Below are 23630 nucleotides of genomic sequence, written 5' to 3' on the forward strand. Positions count from 1 at the left end.
ATCAGAGTAGATTAACAGAAAATGGGAAGATAGAAATTAGAAAAACTTAGCAAAAAAATTTTTTTCAAGGAGGTTGCTGTAAGAGAAGAAAAAAGAAATTGGTAGCTAAAGAAAGAGTGAGGGCTAATCAATTTTTTTTTTAAGGTAGGAGAGATATCACCATTATGTACGCTGATGGGGATGTTTCAGTTGAGAATGGAAAAACTATAATGTAGGAGAGAGAGAGGAATATTATTATAGTCATATAACTGATCGGGTGAGAGGCTATAGAAACTAGTGCAGAACATGAATACTCTATCTACAGTACCAGGATTCTAGACAGAGTATATTATGGGGAGAGAGAGAGGTAAGAAAGTAGATGTGGTCATGAGAATATTTAGAAGTTTTCTAGTAATTGTTATAATTTATGAGGTAAAATTGAAAACAAAAATATAGACCTGAGAGTGAAGATGAAGAACGAGGCATTAAAGTTCTGGAGAAAAAGGAGAAAGTATAAAATAATCATCTATAGGAGTAAAAGAGTTAATGCACAAGGGAAAGGTGATACAAGTGCTAGTCCCCACCCCACTTCTTTTGAACTCTATCACATTTAGACCTGCTGTGATTCTCTGACACTCCTGTTCTTTCTTTCATCTAAGGCACTCTCTCACAAACGCCTACTTGACCTTAAGGTTCAGCACAAATACCTTTCTCTTCACAAAGTTTTGCTTGACTACCAAAAGCAGACTTATAATCTCCTCTTCCTCTTCAAATTGAACATACTTCTATTTAGCAATGATTTTATTGTTACTGTTTGCTTACATGCTTGTTTCTTCTGTCAAAGATTGATTCTTTTCAGGCCAAAAATCCCCCCTCTTTTTTTTTTTTTTTTCATTTTGGTAGCATCATCACCTAGTACTATACCCGAAGTTTAATAGATATTAAAAGAATAATCTTTCTACGGGGCGCCTGGCTTGCTCAGTCGGTAAAGCATGCAACCCTTCATCTCAGGGTTATGAGTTCGAGTCCCACCTTGGGTGTAGAGATTACTTTAATAAATAAACTTTAAAAAGATTAATCTTTCTAGAAGGCAAAGCAGGTGACTAGCTTTGTAAAGGAATTAGATGCTCTGGCGGGGAGAATGCTTTCTGATTCTAATTATTCAATGTTAGGGAAGAACAGGCTAGTCATTGGTATCAGACTGAAGCAACGATAATACAATTAACATATTTTAAGCAGAAATTGGTTACTTACATTTTCTAGGAAATCCTAACATTGCCCAAAGAAGAAAAGCGATGCCTCCACATATCATACTTGACATGACTAGCGTTTTCTTCGTTACTATACCTAAGGAAGATGCATGTCATTGTTTATATTCTAGAGAAAAAACAACAAGCAAACAAACCGAAAACTCAAGTAAGATTTACCTTTTTCTCTATCTTCTATATGTGCAACTCTTCACAACACAGCAATTAATATCGGGAAAGTGAGAAAGGGTACTCAGAGCTAACTTCTCAGCAGCAAGAGTCTCAAACGTGCTGTGGCTCCACTTTTTAGTGCCATTTCTGACAACTATTTGACTTACTCAGTTTTCTTACCTTGGGCCCAGAATAGAAAAACAAACTTCATCCCGAGGCTTTTTTATTGCTGCTTCTTCCAAGGGGGAAAAATCTGGTGGAGAGGGGTGGATCCACCATTTCTTTGAAGTCTTTGTTTTATAAATGAATACTGCTTTTATTTAAGGGCATATTATGGACAATTAAAAACAAAAGTGCTGAGGACGCAAACTGGGATCAAGAAAGGATGCTAGGATAGTCACGGGAGGCTTAGTTTCTGTACCCAAGGACAATCTCTGTGCCCCTCCTTACCTGGCCTCTTGACATTCTGCTCCACAGCCTCCATCCCATCCCTAGTCTCAATCCCTTCGCCCTCCATCTCCAAAGCTCATGGACAAGGCTCTTCTGTTACGAGACTGGAACAGTAACGGCTTCCAGGCAAGCACCCACGGCTACCCTTGTCCCAGGGGTGTGGGCTCAACAGCCTGGGATTGGCTGGACCACAGAGACGACTCTGAGAATTCAGTCTCTGATTGGCTCCTTACCTCCCACCTGCCAACTGCTCAAAGCCGAGTAGGGAGAGGCCCATACTCCTCATTTTGGGCGCCTTGCTGTGTAACCTGTAATATGGAGCTAGTATCTTTTTTATGCTGTCTCAAACTTTCATACTTCTAAGTTTGAATGGCCTTTCAACGTTTTATTTTTTGCATTTGGAATGTCATGAAATATCTCTGAGAATCCCTTGTATGTAATAATTTTTTTGTGGATATAACTTCTCTGGGACATCGCCATCCTTTTCATCACAACCACGTCCCTTATTTTTGTTGATGATTGCCTTCAAAATTCCTCTGGCTGCATATCTAGAGTCTCTTCAAAAGTAGAAGTATCAATATACTCATGATCAGCTATTTCTTTCTACTTCTCTATTTTCTTTCTTTTTTTTTTAAAGATTTTATTTATTCATTTGAGAGAGACAGACAGACAGAGAGAGCACAAGCATGGGGAGAGGCAGAGGGAGAGGGAAAAGCAGACTCCCTGATGAGCTAGGAGCCTGATGTGGGGCTCGATCCCAGGACCCTGAGATCATGACCTGAGCAGAAGGCAGATGCTTAACCATTTGCGCCACCCAGGCGCCCCCCTACTTGTCTGTTTTCTATCTGATGTTGACCTTCAGCATTACCACTTTTTGTTTCTTTGTTGCATCTTAATCATTATTGACCAGTTCCCTCTTTTGATTACTTATTTTTGTAAAATATCACATGAATTTATTACTGTGAGATGAAGAGGTAACATAACTTTACACTTAATTGTCTATGTGCTAACTAAAGACAGATGCACATGAATCAATCATTGACAGACTTACAAGAACGTGACATGACTGGTCATTGATCACAATGCATATCTGTTTTATATGTAGTGACCTATAGGCCGAAAAACTAGCAGTGAAGTTTGTATTTTATACAATTAGAGTAAATATACTGTAAATATATTATAAATATGCATAAGTATACTGTAAAACTAAAATTTGAGACATGTAGCTGGAGCATGGTGTCATTTAATTAAACCAGGCAAATGAAATTTGTGCGATCAGACCAGGAAAAATAATGCACAATCACCCCCAACACATACATGCATTCTCTTGCAAAGGTACATATAAAAATAAAAATATATACACACACATATATAAACATACATCATGTACATATATGTTATGGGCTGTCTGTGTACTTACAAAATTCATATGTTGAAACCCCCCCAAAGTGATGGTATGAGAAGATGAGACCTTTGAGAGGTAATCGGGTTTAGATGAGATGATGGGGGTAGAGCTCCCATAATGGAGTGTGTGTGTGTGTGTGTGTGTGTGTATTTCCTACCTATGTTTATGTTTGTCTACTCAATCTGATGATTAGGGCATATTGAGGATTCATTGCTACAATGCAGACACTATGCTAAGTATTGGTGGGAATGTAAAATGGTGCAGCTGCTATGGAAAACAGTATGGTGGTTCCTCAAAAAATTAAACATCGGATTGTTGTATGATCCAGTTATTCTATTTCTGGGTACACACTCTCAAAAAATTAAATGCAGGATTTTGAAGAGATATTTATAAACCTCATGTTCATAACAGCACTATTCACAATAGCCAAGAGGTGAAAGCATCCTAAGGATCCACTGATGGATGAATGAAGAAAATGTGACCTATACATACAAAGGAATATTCCTCAGCTTTAAAAAGGCAGAAAATTCTGACAACATGGGTGAACCTTGACGACATAATGCTAAGTGAAATAAACCAGTCATGAAAAAACAAACACTGCATAACTCCACTTATATGAGGGTCCTGACTAGTCAAATTCATAGAGACAAAAGTAGAATGATAGTTGCCAGGGACTGGGGGTAAGAGGACTTTTTGTTTAAGGGGTATAAAGTTTCAGTTTTGCAACCCGAGAAGAGTTCCGGAGACTGGTTGCACAACAATGTGAATGTACTTAACACTACTAAACGGTACACTTCAAAACAGTTAAAACAGGAAATTTTATATTATGTATATTTAGCCACATTTTTTAAGAATAGTATCCAAGAGGACTAGGCAATGACCCCCAAAAATGAGAAGTAAGAAAAGTATCTTCCAGCTCAAGAGAAATATCTCTGATGGGAAGTAAGAAACAGTTAAATAAGGTGATTTCTAAAAAAAAAAAAAAGCCAAAAAAACCCCAAAAAACAAAAAACCCCACAAAACCACTCAATAATGAAGCCATCAGCAGCACACAGCTGTGCTTATTTTCCTTCAGTTTTCTCTCCCCCATGGCGGGGCGGGGGTGGGGGTGGGGGGGGTGTCAGAAAAAAACAGCACATCCCATTTTCTATACGCTACCAGGTCTGGAATAGTACAGGCTGGAGGAGGGTAGTGGTTTTAAACTGAGGTTTAAGTTTGAATAGAAGAGTTTGGAGTTTTGAGATTATGCTGGACATAATAATTTCTGAAATGAGACTATTCCTAAATTACTGAAAAGAACTACAAAAGCTATGAGACCGGCCCCAAACTATCCAGGTGTGGGGAATTAAAAGTCTCAGAGAGTTTAACGGAATCAAAGAAGAAAGTTAAGTTCTGTGTGTACATACAGAGCTACAGTCCTTATAAAACACCAGATCCACCTGTTTCCCTAATCCTCTGATCCCTGCCTATGGGTTCTTCCCATTTTCATAAACATGGCTGAAGGTTGTGGGTTAATGGTTCTTCCTTGACAATAAACGGGTATCAGTTCCTGTTAGGTGGGAAGGGAGGGACACAGAACCTTACAAATTACTTTTTTTTTTTAAGATTTTATTTATTTATTTGACAGAGAGAGACACAGAGAGGGAACACAAGCAGGGGGAGTGGGAGAGGGAGAAGCAGGCTCCCCCGCCGAGCAGGGAGCCCGATGCGGGGCTCCATCCCAGGACCCTGGGATCATGACCTGAGCCGAAGGCAGACGCTTAAGGACTGAGCCACCCAGGCGCCCTACAAATTACTTTTTATATAAATAGTTTTCTAGGAATCTCATGGCTGAATGTTTCTTCTATTTATTTCATTAACTCTTCTTTAAGGAAGTGTTTTCAGATTTTTTCAGGATGTACTGTATATTTTAAACCCTTTTCCTCATTTTACTCATGTTTCTAGTATTTGATTTTGAGATGAGTTACTTCAGGATGAGTATTTAAATGTTTTAGATACAAAATAGAAAATATAAAACAATTATATTATTAATAGCAATATTTTGTGAAATTTGGAATCCAACTGCTTTGGATGTGGTAACCAAGAATATGGCGGCGCAACAGGTGCTGGAGTGAGATTGGTAAAGAGAATGTTGCCAGGCAACAAACCTGACCAGTGTCTAGTGAGTCACATCTAAATAGGGTCTGGGCTTGAGTTTGTTGCCTGGCAACATTTCCTCGGCCAATCTCACCTCCAGCAACCACTGCACTGCGCTTATGGAGTGCTTGTTCCCCACCAGATCCCCAGTTGCCTTGAGAAATGAATAAAGGTGGAGATGTTCACTACTGGATAAAGCATATTGGTACATAAGTACATATGCTTCTCTTAATCTCAGGAAACAAACTGAGGGTTGCTGGAATGGTGGTGGGGGAGGGATGGGGTGGCTGGGTGATGGACATTGGGGAGGGTATGTGCAATGGTGAGCACTGTGAATTGTGTAAGAATGATGAATTACAGACCTGTACCCCTGAAACAATACACTATATGTTAACAGAAAAAATAATAAAAAAATTTTTAAAAAGAATTAGAACGCCAAAAAAAATACTATAAAAAAAAGTACATACACTTCAGTTTTGTACTATTTTATTCCACTTGCAGTGGCAGCCTGGATTTAGAAGTTTGTGCTATGAAGTTTCTTTTTCTAGCAAACTGACTTGGCAGACCCCTCAGCGGCTATGCGCCTGCTTCATTCAGTCAGTTGTCTGTGACTTCGTGAGGCCAGAGCCTAAAGTAGCGGGAAGCCATTCCATAAACACAATGACTTTCCTGAGGCCTTTCAGTCATTTGGAAAATATTACTTGGGCACCTAAATACTTGACTAAATTTGATGAAGAAACAAGGGACCGAGGAATGGGTAGGTCAACTGATAGGTGTGCAGAGGGGTGGTGAGAACATACTTCAGGGTGGGTGGTCAGGATAAAGCTGCCTTCTCACTGAAAGAATTTTTGCAACCTATACATATTTGTCTCCATTTTTCTAGGCAACCCACTCCTTAGGCTTATGTATAGCGCTGACCAGAATTAGCAAATTAAAATATAGAATTCCCAGCCAAATTTGAATTTCAGATCAACAACAAATATTGCAAATACAACAAATGAAAACATGGCGTTAGGCATTCTTACACTGAAAATAAACCACTTTTAATCCAAACTTCAAATTTAACTAGAGATCTTACATTTTATCTGACAACCCTACTTAGGTCACATTTTTTCTCATCTTTTAATTTTTTATTTTATTTTATTTTTTTTAAGATTTTATTTATTTATTTGACAGAGAGAGACACAGCGAGAGAGGGAACACAAGCAGGGGGAGTGGGAGAGGGAGAAGCAGGCTTCCCGCGGAGCAGGGAGCCCGATGTGGGGCTCGATCCCAGGACCCTGGGATCATGACCTGAGCCGAAGGCAGACGCTTAACGACTGAGCCACCCAGGCGCCCCTTTTCTCATCTTTTAAACTGGTAAGTGCTCCAGGGCTTGGTTTGGGGTTTTTCTCGATTCCCTACTTAGGCCTATCTGTAAAGTACTTAGTACTTAGTGGTACTGCACAGGGACTGAAGATAGGAGAGGAATATGCAACAAAGGAAAGATAGATCGGTGTCCTTTCAAGGGCAGGAAGGACTGAAGAAAGGAAAAATGGAAAAAGACAACATGAGACCTGAAGAATCTAGTGCAGGCTGTTTATTTGGAAGGTGAAAGAAACAGCAAAGAAACGTTCATGAAGTGAGACAGGATGTGTGTCAAGCAAGTAGCCACCGGGAATAATCAGTTTCATTCTGCAGAGCATGTCTGGCAGCCAGTGTAAATACTGTCAGTATGCTTTCCAATCTTTCCCCCAGGAGTATAGAAACATTTCTGTTTCATTTTCAGCTGTAATGAGTCCACCGGTGGCCTGAGAGGGAGACTTTTGTTCCTTAGGGGAGACATTTCCAGATGGGACTTCATGTCGTCTGCACAGTAACTTCTGTTCATCTCCCCCAGTCCTTCATCACTTTCAAACTTTCAGCATCCCGTGACATCTGTAAAGTGTCTGCTGGTGGGTGTGATATACCCTTGTGTCTGCAGCAATCAGGCGTTCTATGCTCTCATATAAACCCACAATCTACCTTTAGCAACTTGTTAAAAGCTTTACCCTAATTCTTTATAATAGTTTATATGAGTTGAGTGTTTAACCTAGGTAAGCAAGCCCTGTCTTTTTCCTTAGATGTTAGCTTAGTCCACTGCCCTGTGACCTCAGATCTCTGAGGAGTTTCAGGGACGTTATGAATTTGCATGGTAATAAACGCAGAAGGACATACTTTCCCCGTTTTCTACATGCTAAGTGCAACTGAGTCTCTCCCTCCAGTGGCCGTTGTTCTAGTGACCCAGCCTTATAGCCTTTACAGGTTGAAGTATTCACTCAACTGCAGTGGAAAAAATGTCAGCCACACTTTAGAGTCAAGACGAGAATGAGAGGAGAGGATTACCTCATGCAATACGGGTTTGTTACAGGTTTAGCCGCTGTAAGTCTCCAAAGTAACTAGCTATCGCTGAGCACTTAAGACAATCAATTTGGATAGCATCCCCGAGTGAGGACTCACATGACAGGTTCTGACACATCTTCTGGTTACAGACGTAAGGAGTGGGCTGGTGGTTTCTGTGGTGAAAATACCAAGGCAGCAGCATAGGGGAGAAGCAAGATTTCCCCGTGTTACAACATCATGACCAAAATGCTTAGCATATAGCCCTCGTTAATGCCAGCAAAGAAGCTGCTCATTCCCCAGCTGTGCATCTAAAACACCCCTGTGCGGCATCAGAATCTCCTACCTGGAGGGGCGCCTGGGTGGCTCAGTTGGTTAAGCATCTGGTTTCTACTCAGGTCATGATCTCAGGGTCCTGGGATCGAGCTCTGCCTGGAGCCCGCCTGGAGCTGGCCTTCAGCTCCAAGCCTGGCTCCATGCTCAGCGGGGAGTCTGCTTGAGGATTCTCTCCCTCTGCCCCTCCCACTGCTCATACTCTCTCTGTCTTTCTTTCAAATAAATAAATAAAATCTTAAAAAAAAAAAGAAAAAGAATCTCCTACTTAGAGTCTGACACTCAGACCCACCCGATTGCTATGCATTACCCCATAGTGTGACGAGTGAGAGGGAAGTTCAGCAACTGCTCTTGCTTCTGCATCTACGGTGCTGTCCATCACGTTGCTTCAGAAAAACCGGTGCAGATGTATTGCTTGACCACCAGGCCTTGGACATATGCTCAGTAGGTTATATACGATGAGCAGCTGGGAGATTTCCAGTTCTGGCCATAGAACTGTGGCCAGTATCACATGAAGCCTCCTACAAAAAGATTGGTATAAAGGTTGAACAAAATGTATAAAAAAAAAAAAAAAAACCAACAAGATGAAACTTGAGGGACTCCAACTGATCAAGGCTTACTGCTTTTATTGTACCTGCCTGCCAGGAAAACAGAAAACAAAAACAACCTTTTTGTAGAAAGATATCATTCATAGTCTCAACTGTTTTTACATACAATGTCTGGCATTTGCTAAAAAATTATGAAGCATCCTAAAAAAAAAAAAAGACTAAATGGCAAAACACCAACTGACAAGCCAAATTAAAAGAAACAAACACAAAACTGAGCTGCAAATGCTTTCAGATACTGATGGTACTGGACAGGAAATTTGAAACAAAAATGTTAGAGTGTTCAAGTAAAGAGAAAAAAAAGTATAAAGAATTTCAGCAGCATGGAAATAATTCAAGAGTCAAATGAAAACTCTAGAACTGAAATAAGGAATAACTGAAATTAAAAATAATTTAATTAAGGATTAAGTGAGGGGTACCTGGGAGGCTCAGTCGGTTAAGTGTCTGCCTTCGGCTCAGGTCATGGTCCCGGGGTCCTGGGATTGAGCCCCGCATCGGGCTCCCTGCTCAGCAGGAAGCCTGCTTCTCCCTCTCCCACTCCCCCTGCTTGTGTTCCCTCTCTCGCTGTGTCTCTCTCTCTGTCAAATAAATAAAATAAAATCTTAAAAAAAAAAAATTAAGGATTAAGTGAGACCAAGACGGAATCCGAGAAATAAAAGTGTTTAAAAAGGAAGGAGTAGGGGCACCTGGGTGGCTCAGTCGGTTAAGCATCTGCCTTCGGCTCAGGTCGTGATCCCAGGGTCCTGGGATCGAGCCCCACATTGGGCTCCCTGCTCAGTGGGGAGTCTGGTTCTCCCTCTCCCTCTGCCCCTCCACACAGCTGGTTCTATCTCTCTCAAATAAATAAATAAAATCTTTTAAAAAAAAAGGAAGGAGAAGCTTCGAATACATCTAAGAAAGGAAAGCTAAGGGGCTGCTATTGCTTCTGCATCCATGGTGCTGTCCCCTAGAAAATGTTGTGCCAGATAAACTACTAACTTACTGGTAAGTTATGCTAATACATGAGAAATACTCAATGGATATAGTGAAAATATAATCTTTGTTGAACTTAATGAGATCCATTTTGCTCTTTTGTTAAATGGAAGAGAAGAATTCAGATTGGACTGGATTGATGAACCCTAGCTAAAGGGATAAAGGGAGGGTGTGTGTGTGTGTGTGTGTGTGTGTGTGTAATATTTGAGAAACAGGAGAAAATAGAGTTTTTAATAAATTTGGGACACTGATTTAGACACAGATTTGTCTTCGTTACATTCAATGCATCAGGCAGCACCATCAGCCATGGCTTTACAGGGCAATTTATTAATCTCCATGGTAGTTCTTAGAACATGCCTCTTCTGACAAAGAAATTAATTTCAAGGCAAAGAAAGGGAGCCGTGAATAACACCTTGCTGGACTTAATACATAGCCCACCACCCAAAAGCAGCTAGCTTAGAAAAATAGAGAAGTGACTTGAATGCTTTTTTTTTTTTTTAAATTGTAGTATAATCTGGGAGAAGGTGGTTTAGGGGTTTGGAGCGCTCCCTACCTATTGTATATGCTTCAAAACAGCTGTCAGAATATGGTCAACTCCCAGGCGCCTGGGTGGCTCAGTTGGTTAAGTGTCTGCCTTTGGCTCAGGTCATGATCCTGGGGACCTGCTTCGGGCTTCCTGCTTGGCAGGAGCTTTTCCTTCTCCCTCTGCCCCCCACTCCCCACACACACTCTCTCTTCTGCACTCTCTCTAAAATAAATAAATAAAATCTTTTTAAAAAAAGAATATGGTAAACTCCCTATATCCAGAATGTTATTGTCTGGAAACTGATGTGAAAGCAGAAGTAGCTATTCAGTGTATTATACATGAAAGCTCATGTAATGAATTTTTGCTGCTTGTTTGCCAAACTAAGTTGGTGTGTTTGGAGGTACCAGACCCAAAAATTGTAGTTTTTCTACCAGGAACACAATCATGGTTCTGTTAAATTGGGAAATTGAGATAGGTCACTATTGGTAATAGTGTGTTTCCCATGCCCCTAAAACAAGAGGTATAATATTGTTTAAAATGAAAGATTCAAATATTAAATACAACTTGAGTTGTGCCTACACAATGGGACAAGCAGGGTAGATAGTAACTGAAGTATTTCCTTGTTCCCCCATTCCCAAAAGAATAGGTCACTTGAAAGCTGAGGTAGTCCTATGTAAACAGGACTAAGAAGGACTCAAGTCCTATGAGATGGACATGGGGGTCAAATTATGGTAAAGGTGCTAGAATAAGATAAGAGAAATACAATATACATGGTATGAAAAGAAAGCTAGGATTCTAGTTTGGACCACATGTTCGGCTAAATGTGGAGATACTACCAATGATTTTTGTAACTGAATTTTTCCACTTTCTTTCTACCCCACCCTGCTACCTTATATGAATTGCATATGTGCTGGTTAATATTATAGGTTCTGTGATAGGGAACGTTATGTGTCAGCTTGACTGCACTAAGGTGCCCAGAGAGCTGATAGAACATTATTTCTGGGTGTGTCTGTGAGGGTGTTCCAGAAGAGATTAGCATTTGAATCAGTAGACTCAGTAAAGAAGGTTATCCTCACTATTCTAGTGAACATGATCTAATTTATTAAGTTCCCGTGTAGAACAAAAAAAAAAGAGAGAGAGAGAGAGAGAGAGGAATGACAAATTCTCTCTCTTTCTCTCTGCTTGAGCTGAGATGTCCATATTCTTCTATACTTGGACATTGGAGCTATTGGTTCTCAGGCTTTCAGACTCAGACAGAGATTTATATAATTGGCCTCCCCCCTCCCCCACTCCCCTCTAACCTTCAATTCTCAGGCCTTAGGACTCAGACAATTATACCAACAAATTTCCTGGTTCTTCAACTTTCAGATGGTAGACCATAGGACTTCTTGACCTCCATAACCGTAAACCAATTCTAATAATAAAAAGAATATATTTATATATATTCCATAATAATGATATATATATATATATATATATATATATATATTCCTTTGAGCCTATCCACATTGTACAAATTGTCCCTTTATTTTATTCTTTTCTAACTCCCCTTTTAATGTATATACTTGTTTTTTCTTTTTTGATGCTGAGTGTGGGTCTTTTTTTTGAACCTGTGTATGTTACTGTCACTGTGGTCTCTCAGCTCTTCAATTATGTGACTGAAAATATAAGATTTATTAATAAGAATAAGAATTAGGAAGGAATTTACTCAAAAAAAATCATTCTCAAACTCCCACCTTTACTTTGTACACTTGATCAGTAAATGAATGGATCCCTGCCTCCTGCGAATGCTGAATGAACTTTGTAAGATCCTGGCTTGCACGGCTCTAGAGGCTCATTTCCTTCTCCCTTTTGCTATACTTTAGCTGGGAGCTGGCTCAAAAAGATTGAGGCAATCTGAAGAGAGACAGCAAGACTGATCTCAGCTTTCCTGGACTACAGAGCAATTTCTAGGGCCTTTCTAGGGCCCACCTCGGCCGTCAGTATGCATACTCCCTGGTGTGGTTCCTGGGCCCCAGTCCCCTTAATGTATTTCTTGCTACTAGAGAAACAAGATAGATGTTCCCTAACTCCTCTTAGGCTAACTTATCCCTAAGTAACAGAATTACAGATGGGGGCTTATCCTCTGCCTCTCCCTAGGAGTGCTCTGGGTATGTGCACATCTCCCAGCAAAGGCAAATCCTTTCTGTCAGGACCTTTGCCATGACACATACAGAATGTCCGTGCCAGGCCATTGCTATAGAAGAGTGAGTGTTTGGGGATTGAGTCCTTCTGTTCTCTCTCTGCTTGAAGGTTTTTCTCCAATAAATTCTGTGTTATATCCACACACGTGCTGCTAGTAATCTGTGCCCCTTTGCATGGCACTAACCAAAAAGATTTTTAAAACTACTTTCTGTAGCTGGGAGATACAGAGAAATGACAAAAAGGAAGAGATAAGAGGAAGAAAGACTTTCAGTCTTGCAATTGTGTCTGTACTAATCTGAGGCCTCTGATAGGCTGCAGCTCCTTTGTATACACACAGGATTGGGACAGTGAAAAGAGAAGTTAAAGCTTATAAATTCAAGCTTTGGTTTATAAACCGAAGTCTAAAATTACAACTCCTGTTTAAATTCAACTATGTTAGTTCACCTTCATCTTTTTTTTTTTTAATAGTTTGTTGGGCTTTCTTTTCAATAGCCATCAATGTCTGAAGAAGTTACTTATGCAGATCTAGAATTTCAGGACTCCAGTAAAAGGAAAAATATCCATGAGCTTGACACAGTTGGGATAAAAGGTAAGATTTTGAACTTTGGATGTGTTGTAGGTTGAGCCTCCCATTTTTACCAAAATAATTATAAATTTTTAAGGTGCTGATTGGTGCATTGAGCACTCAATCTTTTACAATGTTTCTGTTTTAATATCACACTCAAGATAATTAGGATAGGATGATAGTTTGATTTTACTGGATTGTGAAACATTTTCCCCCCATAAAACAAGGAGTACATGTCGTCCAGGAAAATCATGGTTTTGTAGGTTCTTTTTTATAAGAAAGTGCTAGTCACACATGTAATAGTAAAACTGGATCTTAACTTTCTCCCTACATGACGAGCACTATCCTTCTTGCCTTATGAGGTAGAAATGGGCACCTCTATTTTGCAGGAGAGCGTCAGTGACTTCAATGAGTACATGCTGTGCTTGAGTGTCACATGCATGTGTGTGGATTGGAAAAGACTCTCTACTTTATTGACCTGCCAGAGTTATGGAGGAGAGGGTTTGGAAACTATCGGATGTGCGCAGGACATTTAAATACGTCATTTGACCGTTTGAAGTCTCTGTGTTCTCACCTATACAATGGAGATAACAAGGCTTGTTTTATTATGAGATTGCAGCCATAATTTAGTATATGCTGCTTGTGCCATTTTGGAAAAGGCCAACATATTTAATGATTATTTTGTGAGGTTTAAATTAAAGATAAATAAAGATGAGAAATACACCAATAAAATGTTTTTATTGGCCAGGATTTCACTAATTATTTTTTGTTTATTCATCTAGTCTAGTAGGTATTTCTTTAATATTTAAAATTGACCATACTTTTCAGTTCTGGGTACCCTAAATAAAAATGAGAGGATACCAAAAAGAATGACAATAATAAATAAGAGAATAATAAGAATATTTTTCAGAAAGGGATATTAAGAAGGAATTAAAGTTCTGTTACTTTTAAGCTGCTCAATTTGATCAATTTGACCATTACCATCAAACAAATCAAATTTTGTTCAGAGAAAGATACTAAGCAATCCTCTGTAGGCATATAAGACTAAGTGGAAGAATATGAACTTAAAACTAAACAGTGAGGAATTTTATTTTAATATTAAACCATAGCTAGAGATAACGAGTGAGATAATAATATTCAGACCTATAAATGGGAATTTTGTGAATGAATATGTTATTATATGTTAGACATATTATTCATTCACTTACACAAAATCAGATTATATCACTTCTCTTTAGCTTGCTGTTAGGTCTATTCACTCTCTGCATGATTAGAAAATAATAGCTCAGGGAATATTATGGTTTAATGGAGATACAGCTCTTTTTCATAAATCTTTAATTTAGTTTCCCTAGGTATGAGATATATTTTGAACTAAATTTACTCATCTTAAATATGGTATTTAGGAAGTGACTGCTTTGGTTGAACTGTTGAGGAGAACTTAATAATTTGATACTTTATTTTAAAGTGATTCTTGCAGTCGTATGATGGGATTAATGTTTCCAGAATCTGACTCATTATTTAGAAAAGGAAAAATAATGTTTATTGGAGGCTACAAAATACTTAGATACACACACACACACACACACCGTAATTCCCATATGTTGAGCCTAGATATAGGGAAGAAAGAATGAGAGAGAGAGAGGGAAAAAAGAGAGGGCGAGAGAGGGCGGGAGGAAGGATGGGAAGAAGGAGAAAAGTAAAGAAAGAAATAAATGAAGTATGTGTGTGTATGTATGTGTGTATGTGAAACAGAAACAGAGAGACAGAAAGAGAGAGAACTTTAAAAAATGTCATTTAATATTCTACCAAGTCAAGCATGTATTATCTCCAAATTTCTCCTATTTTTTTTTGGAGGTTAAGTTAAATGAAAAGACACATAGGGGACTAAAGGAAGAAAAGAGGTAAAGAAATATTGGAAGATATAATATTTGGGGCGCCTGAGTGGCTCAGTTGTTAAACGTCTGCCTTCGGCTCAGGTCATGACCCCAGGGTCCTGGGATCGAGCCCCACATCGGGCTCCTGGCTCAGCAGGAAGCCTGCTTCTCCCTCTCCCACTCCCCCTGCTTGTGTTCCCTCTCTCGCTGTCTCTCTCTCTGTCAAATAAATAAATAACATTTTTAAAAAAGATATTCAAAACCACACTGTACCTGAAATTTTGTATTTTTAAAAAATTTTTCCTCTAAAACTGTTTCCTTTCCCCAATCATCCTCATCTCATTAAATATAAATATAAATACATATTTAATACAATCACCAAGTGTTTGCTATATGCCAGCACTATTCTAATTGTATCACCACTATTAATTCACTTAATCTCTGATATTTTATGGCTTTCTTTTTTAACCAATGCAGAAACTAGGACGCAGAGAGGTTAAGTGACTTGTCCAAGGTCCCCCATGATTAGCAGCAGATCCAGCATTCCAGCCCAGGCATACTAGCCCTAGGAATGCTGTGCCTTTTTTTTTTTTTTAATCACTATGCTATACTGCCTATAGGTGTATATATTTATTACCCACCACCTTTATCAAGTAAAAGATTTCTCATAAATATTTCATAAATTTGTACTATAGATTCTAACTTCAAAATGTATTCTTAATCAATTCATGGGTCATCACATTCTCTAATCCTAGTAAAGCAAACTACTGTTCTCTCTCACATTGATTGGTTTTCTCAATTCTCCTTTTCAAAGCTCATTTTTGCCTCTTTGTCTCTTGACTTGGCCTACCAATTAACAACATCTCCTGTGAGAACCAGTTTGCATGTAAAACAACTAACAAAATGTTTTTTACTTCTTCTTTAAGAAGGTATTTTAAAAGGTCCTTGAGTTTCTAGCAAAACACATTCCTTTGCCAGAGACATGTTAGGAAAGAAAGAAAGGCAAAATGAATGAATGAATGAATGAATGAATGATTCAAATTAAGCTGTATACCGTTTCCAGGCCTGCCTGCTACTTTTGCTCTCCACAGCACCACCTGCTCCGTCCCATGGATGGCGCCAGAGAATCTTGGCTCTGGCTCTACTATGCCTTCTGCTGCTGATTGGACTGGGAGTCTTAGGAAGCTTATGTACGTATTACCCATGTTTTGATTGAAAGGGAACACCTCTAGAATTACATGAGTTTTACAAGAAAGTTTATTCTTGAATTGAAGCTTTGGAATGATTATAAGTGATATAACCCAAAAGGTATTGATAAGTAGATACTTAAACATGGTAACCTGTTTCCCTCACTCCCATGAAAGGACTGCTTCCTTAGACCTTTAATGTTTCTAATACTAGTTCAGCAGAAAGGAGATTAATGGCTGGGTTGAGGGATTAAAATTTTTTATCATTTCTTTTTTTAATCTGAAGTTTACACAACTTTGAAGATAGAAATGGGAAACTTGAATAAACTACAAAATTTCAACGAAGAACTTCAGAGAAACATTTCTCTACAACTGATACATAACATGAATAATTCCAAGAGGATCATGGACCTGTCGAACACACTGCAAGAAATAGCCACCAAATTATGTCGTGAGCTCTATAAAAGAGAATCAAGTAATCCTATATTCCTCTCTAAGCTATTTATTAGACAATGAACAAAAGCTAGGAGTCACTTGAGAATCATTCATCAATTACTAGCAGCTTTTCCCTAGGATGCCATTATTTGGAGAAAGGAATTAAATGTGGTTGACAAAGGACTCACTGATATTTCTGTGCCATTAGAAGTTTCTCTAATCTGACATTTACTACTGTTATTTTGGGCACTGAGATCAATAGAAGATAAGGAGGAGAAGATAGGTCACCTCTTTATACCCTTTTTAAAGGATAAGAAGAGAAGATGGGTCACCTCTTTATAGGTGACCTTGTTCCTACATTTCAGTCAATGTTTGACGAGAATCAATAAAAAAAAAATAGTTAGGCCTTGCCTTTGGAATTAGGAGGAATTGTTTTTTTAATATCTCTAACAGTTTCTATAGCTATTATAACTAAAACATGTTCTTGGTGCTCTTGAGAACTCTCCCAAATATTCAACGTCAGGCAGCCAGAAACGACGTAGTTGGGGAAGGCAAGGTTGATGTAGGTTTGGGAAGTTGATTCTTACCACAAAATGTTTTTGTGGTTAGCTTTTATTGCCATGTAGTACTATAAAAAATGAAAACAAGAGAGAAAAGTAAGTTAATTAATCATTATTCAGGACTCCTGAGGTAAGAAAACACACTGGAATACACTGGACATTTAATTCAAATTGTGTTGTTCAGATTATGTTTTGGACATATTGTGGTGGTATATAGGGACCTGGAACACAGCATGCATTTTCTTCACCTTTCATGTAAAAATAAGAAAGACAAGTAAATTTGGTTAACTTATTATAGAGGACAATGGGAATAATAAGAATAATGAAGATTATCAACACAAGCCAAATGCAACTACGTTCTTCTTCCAGGGCACAAATGTAAACCTTGTCCAAAGACATGGATGTGGCATGAGGACAGCTGTTACATACTAATTGACAATTATGAAACATGGCAAGAGAGTGTCATGTTCTGTTCTGCTCAAAATGCCAGCCTGCTGACAATTAAGAACAAAAGTGTATTGGTAAGGTCCCCTGGATCTCTGCCTGTGAGGAAGGAAGTCACTTTTCCGATCTAGAATAGAGAGGAATGAGTCATGCTGGGGAAGATTTGTACTAATCCAGACATGAGGTTTTTTTGTTAGGGTGTGAGGTGACTGAGCCAGTACATTTATCATACGGAAGGATAGCCAAGGTGTCATCTAAAACCTTGGTTTAGGCCCTTAACGTCAGGGAATCTCAGAGGCTGGGCAGATGGGTAGACATGGGTCTGTGAGAATTTTTAGGTCTGTGATCATTTCCAAACTGAAACTTTAGGATCAACTCTCAGAACACAATTTCTGAGAATTTATCTAAAAGCAGAAGATCTGGAAATCGTTCCTGAGGGTTACCAATTCTGTAAAACCTATATAGGAGAAGATTCTTTGTTTCTACCATTTTGTCTTTTTTTAACTAAGAGAAAAAGGCAACATATACTAGAGTAAAAAGATAGGTTGGATAAAATATGTATAAAAAGGTATAATTAAGATGGGATGTCGAAGGCAAGTGCCAAGCAGATATATTATACTGACTCCCGGGGTCCCAGGAAAATGAGTTCTCTGGAAGATTTATTCGTGTATATATGTATTTCTTTACTTCCTTTTTTCTAATATTTAAGTAGCATCTCCATATTTTACTTATTCCTCTGCATTTCTGGTCTCTCAGATAGTATTCCCATATTATTTAAGGAAAAAATTCATTTTCACAAAAGTGTCCACTTCCCTACTGTAAGAAGCTGGGTCCTCCTTTATAGCTGCAGGGAAAATCAAACCATAGTCTCTTCCTCCTCTGATCATTGTCAACTGATCCATTCTTAGTTATTTACTAAAAAAAAAAAAAAAAAAAAAGTCTAGAAAATGAGGGAAAAAGAATTTACTTTGGCTATAAAATTTTGGACTGGATCTAAATTCTATTCTATAACCACTTCTCGTCTGACTTTGCTACATTTTTTCTCCTACTTTTTCGGTTTCTATTAACTTGTGTATATAGTAATTAACCACCTCCTTTGCTCCTGGACTGACTACTGCTGGATACTTGAATCTTGAAGTTTGTGACCTTCATTGGCCCTAAGTTAAAGTAATGCATGGATTGGGAGATGCTTTTCCTTGTGAAACAGTAACTGATAAATAACGGTTGGAGGAAATCTTACAGTAAGGAGCACTTTGTTTCAATTTCTTCTAATGGCATCAAAAAGTAGTAGTGTAATGTCAAAAGTGTTACCTTAAAACAGTAATTTGTAAGAACTTATGTTGTGAGGTAATGTACAGAAATGGGAGACAATTATTTTTTGAGGGGGGAGACAATTATTTTTTTAACCATCTCTATTTCTTGTAGGAATTTATAAAATCCAAGAGGTTACGTGGATACTGGCTGGGATTATCTGACAAAAAACATCAAAGAATTTACCAGAACGTGGATGAGACAATTATCTCCTCCAATTGGTAAGTCTTTATTCTTAATGAATTTTTCCGGTTGGTTTGAGTAAAGGTGTTTCCCCCAGGAGCAGTATTGATTACAATTAAAACTAGCAATTGAAATTGCACCGTTAAATAACTCTTTTCTGTCAGGCTTCTTTAATGTTTGATAGTGCAAAAAATTGCCACAGATGTCTTCTCATTATCTTGACAAGTCACTAATGAATTTCTTTCTAGTAGCCAAATAAGGAGGGATTTCTGGGGGACTTTCATCTCAGAAAATTATAGAAGCCAACAAAATTCATTGGGTTCTAACCATGTGCTTAAAACTCTTTCACATGCTGGGATTCAAAGATGAATGAAAGATTGATTCCTCTCTTTGTTACTTATTGATTGTATGTGCAGACTAGTTAAACAATTCTACATATAAAAAGAATATAATGTGATAAATCCTTCAGTAAGAATACATGGAATAACCAAAGATAAAGTTTAGCTGTGAAATTTGTGTTGTAACTGATATTTGAAATGGCCATTTTGAATGAAAAATTTAGAGATAGTAAAACATTTTCAGTAAAGAGAATAAGATGAGCAAGGGCATGGCATATTGCATATCTGGCATATATAAAACAATTTGTTGTGTAGTATATTAAGAAATATGGCTGTAAATATACCATTATGAACAGATTAATATGTTATATATGTGCCACCTGACATAGGGGGAGAACGGACAGGCAAGAAGTACATAAACATAATGCCAAAATTCCATTTGTATTTTATAATCCCTTAAATTTGGGAAGCAGACAGGATTAGACTAAAGAAAGAAACCAGAGCCTCAGCCTGCCCACGAATTTATACTTACTTGTTTGTTGAGGACACATCAAGCAGGAGTGAATGCAGGGCAGTTGTGTGGGGGGCCAGCCACACTAAATCTAAACCCTGAGATTCCTGCACACTCCCCACTGTGGGCAAGAAGCAAATACAAGTTTTGATTGTTTGGTTTTGTTTGCATTTTCCCTCAGACAGAAATAGTAGATGTAATAATATGGGTCCGAAAGACAAGGCAGCTCTGTCTCCGGCAGTTTACAATGATGGGACAGAACAAGGGATAATATGTATACAAATGGAGGAGAAAAGGAGGTATATATTAAAGATCTCATTTGGAGTGAAGGGAGTAGAGGTAAAGGTCGTGTGTGCATCATGGGAGAATACAGATGGAATCTTGTTTTGAAAAAGTAGAATTTCCATGTGTTTATTTGTAACTATTGCTAATGGGAAGGTAATCTATAGTGGACTAGAAAACACAGTATATATTTCAAATTATTAAGAAATAATACCAAAATAAAAAATATATAATAATATATGTATATATAATACATTATATATGTGTACAATATATAATCATATATGTATTTCATTTTGTTTTTTATTCTTAATGTTATTTTGGGATTAGTTTCTTGAAAGGTGCTGTGATCAATGACATCTGTATCATGTCACTTCAAAAAGGAAATTTCACTTTTGAAAATTTAATTGATATTTATTTATTAATGATCATTATTTATTGACCAAAATATTTAATACTAAATTTTTCCCAATATTTTCAGTTTATAAGTTTGTCTTTGATGCTTAGTCCCTGCTCAGTAATCTTGTTTTAGGAGCTGGTAATTATTCAGAACTTCAGAATAAAATCTCTGAAAAATGGCTCGAGGGAAATGTTACTTGGAGATGATGTTGAACAGAAGGTACCGTATATTAGGTTAATTCCTGGCTTGGGTGATTATGAAAAATATTTGAAGAGAGATGGTGTCAAAGATTTATTACAGGGGCCAGACTGGAGAATTTAATAGAACTGTATTATTCTAAATCATATTAAGTATTGGGGAAGTGAGGTGATACATCTGGAAGGAAAGGACAGCAAATAGTCCAGATGTAAAAAAGTGGAAAAGGCAGACTGAAGTAAGGTAGAGTTTGATACTGCATATATGTTGATAAAGATAAGTCACTTGGACACTCTTGATACTTCAAATAATAATTAAAATTTATTTTAGGCAATGCAGACCCAGGAGCAATGATATATTGAAAAAGTAATTTTTTTCCTGTGGATATATTTCAAATATTTGACTTGCTAATTGTAATTCTTTATTTTCTCTTTCAGGCTTACAAGAAACAGAAATGATGTAAATGATATGATGTATTGTGGGTATATAGACACAGGATATATTTACTATGCAGACTGTACTTCACGAATGAAGTTTATATGCGAGAAGCTGGCTGATCCAGTGAAGATTGAGAGCACGCTAATGAGTGAAATGCCAGATGGAAAATATAGTTAGTGCAAGTGTTTCTTTATTATCCTGCGATTAAGGCAAATTTAGGGAACATACATCTTGTGGACCACACAAAGGGAATAAAGATGCTGTGAGACTAAATCTCTGTCTGTCTCCTAACAATGTACATTTTTAAACTTTCTTCTTTCTTTCTTCTCATTTGCTGAGTGAAAGGAATCCAAAGTCATACCTTATCATCTAGATACAGTCCAGATACCATTGAGCATAAATACAGTGTGTTGGGTGAACATACAGAAACCTGAAGCTAACTTTTCCTGCTTTTCCAGGAATAAACAAGGAAAATACCAACCTTATAGAACACCAGGGAAAATGAAATCTAGGAATATATAGAAAGGATAATACATCACGACCAACTGGGATTTATTCTAGTAATACAAGTTGATTTACATTTAGAAAAAAATAAGAAAGAGAGAGAGAAAATCTATTACTATTACTATTTTAATAGATGTAGAAAAGCATTTGATAAAATTTAACAGCTAATCTCTTTAAGAAAACTAGAAGAAGAAGGTTTCCCTAATCTGATAAACACTGATATATTAATAAAGAGATAAAAAACAAATGAAACAAAAAACTACCAACAACAACAAACTCTAAACCTAACATCATGCCTTTGGTAAAAAGTGAATGTTTTTTCTTTTGAGCTCTGGAACAAGATCAGAATGATCTTTATCAAGTATTTTATTCAGTAACTTCTACTGTCTATTTGAGGTCCTAGAAGTAAAATAAGGCAAGAAAAATAAATTTAAAAATATAAAAAATGAGAAAGGAAGAAATAAGACATTTTTATATGTAGCTAATGTAATTGTGTGTGTATACATATATTCTATATATAAATGATATAAATTATTAGAATAAATATTTTATCAAAGCTATTGGATAAAGTCTCAAAATATCTCAATGTTTAAACATCAATTATATTTCTGAAGGTTAGCAGTAAACAATGGAAAAATTTAAAAAGCAATACCATTTATAAGAGCATGCAAAAATAAAATAGTAATAAATGTAATAAACTTTCTGCCCAATCCTGCTTCCTTCCGCTCCCTTGCACAGGTGGTAACACCAAGAGTGCTCCCTAATAAACCCCCAGCACGCTAATCTTGATTTCAGAATCTGTTTCCTGGGAAACCAAGCCTGCAAGCGTTGCTGACAAAATAAAAGAAAACCTTAGTAAGTGGAGAGTTAATCATGTACTTGAATTGGAACGCTCTATATTCTTGGGATATAAAGTCTCCCAAATCTACCTATAGAGTAAATACAATCCCTGAAAATATCAGATAGACTTTTTTTTAAATGACATGCTAATTCTAAAATTAACATAGAAATGCATTGAATTTAGAATAGCCAAGACAGGGCACCTGGGTGGCTCAGTTGTTAAGCATCTGCCTTCGGCTCAGGTCATGGTCCCAGGGTCCTGGGATTGAACCCCGCATTGGGTTCCCTGCTCTGCAGGAAGCCTGATTCTCCCTCTCCCACTCCCCCGCTGCTTGTGTTCCCTCTCTCGCTGTGTCTCTCTGTGTCAAATAAATAAATAAAATCTTAAAAAAAAAAAAAAAAGAATAGCCAAGACAACACTGGAAAGAAGAATGTTTGGAAAAATTATGGTACTGACTTACTTTAAAGCCATAATAATAAAAACAGTTTGATTTCATACCAGAATAGATATACATCCACAGGACCAGATGTAGTCCAAAAAAAAAAAAAAAAAGACTTATTCATACAATGCATAGAATTGCCTTATTTATATATTTAAAAAAATTTGTCACTGCCGTTGGAGGTAGAAAGTAATGGTCTTCTCAATAAATGGAACTGAATCGATTGGATATCTGCATGGAAATAAGTGAAACTTCATATCTACCCTATACCATACATAAATATTAATTTAAAATGGATCATAGAACTAAATATGAGAGTTCAAAATATAAAGCTTCTAGTTAGGGGCGCCTGGGTTGCTCAGTCAGTTAAGCATCCAACTTGAGATTTAGGCTCAGGTCATGATCTTAGGGTCCTGGGATCCAGCCCCTGGTTAAGCCCCAGGAGGAGCCCCACATAGGGCCCTGGGCAGCTCCTCCCCAGGAGGAGCCCCACATAGGGCCCTGGGCAGCTCCTCTGGGGCTCCGAGCTCAGCAGGGAGTCCGCTGGGGATTTTCTCTCTCCCTCTGCCTCTCCCCCACTTGTTCTCTCTCTCTCTCTTTCTCTCTTTCAAATAAATAAATCTATATTTGAGAGACAGACAGACAGACACTGAGGGAGAAGCAGACTTCCACTGAGCAGGGAGCCCAACCTGGGGCTGGATCTCAGGTGCCCCTCAAATAAATAAATCTTTAAACAAATATATAAATCTTCTAGTTA

General features: G+C 37.8%; 1 protein-coding gene across 1 annotated transcript; it reads left to right on the forward strand.

The window, feature by feature from the left end:
- The first annotated feature begins 12706 nt into the window (after positions 1–12706).
- Positions 12707–22007, forward strand: CLEC12A (C-type lectin domain family 12 member A). The gene is made up of 6 exons (XM_032391053.1): positions 12707–12955; positions 15897–15995; positions 16279–16467; positions 17357–17508; positions 18857–18963; positions 21089–22007. Exons 1-6 carry the CDS (start codon positions 12865–12867, stop codon positions 21264–21266), a joined length of 816 nt encoding a protein of 271 aa, XP_032246944.1. The 5' UTR covers positions 12707–12864; the 3' UTR covers positions 21267–22007.
- The last annotated feature ends 1623 nt before the right edge of the window (positions 22008–23630 follow it).

The sequence above is a fragment of the Phoca vitulina genome, unplaced genomic scaffold, assembly GCF_004348235.1.
Source record: "Phoca vitulina isolate PV1807 unplaced genomic scaffold, GSC_HSeal_1.0 scaffold59, whole genome shotgun sequence".
In the NCBI taxonomy this organism is placed as follows: Eukaryota; Metazoa; Chordata; class Mammalia; order Carnivora; family Phocidae; genus Phoca; species Phoca vitulina.

Coding starts and splice junctions, on each gene's coding strand:
- CLEC12A (XM_032391053.1), top strand. CDS start 12,865: ATGTCTGAAGAAGTTACTTATGCAGATCTAGAATTTCAGGACTCCAGT. Junction 12,956..15,896: donor TGACACAGTTGGGATAAAAG/GTAAGATTTTGA, acceptor TGCTCTCCACAG/CACCACCTGCTCCGTCCCAT. Junction 16,468..17,356: donor GCTCTATAAAAGAGAATCAA/GTAATCCTATAT, acceptor TTCTTCTTCCAG/GGCACAAATGTAAACCTTGT.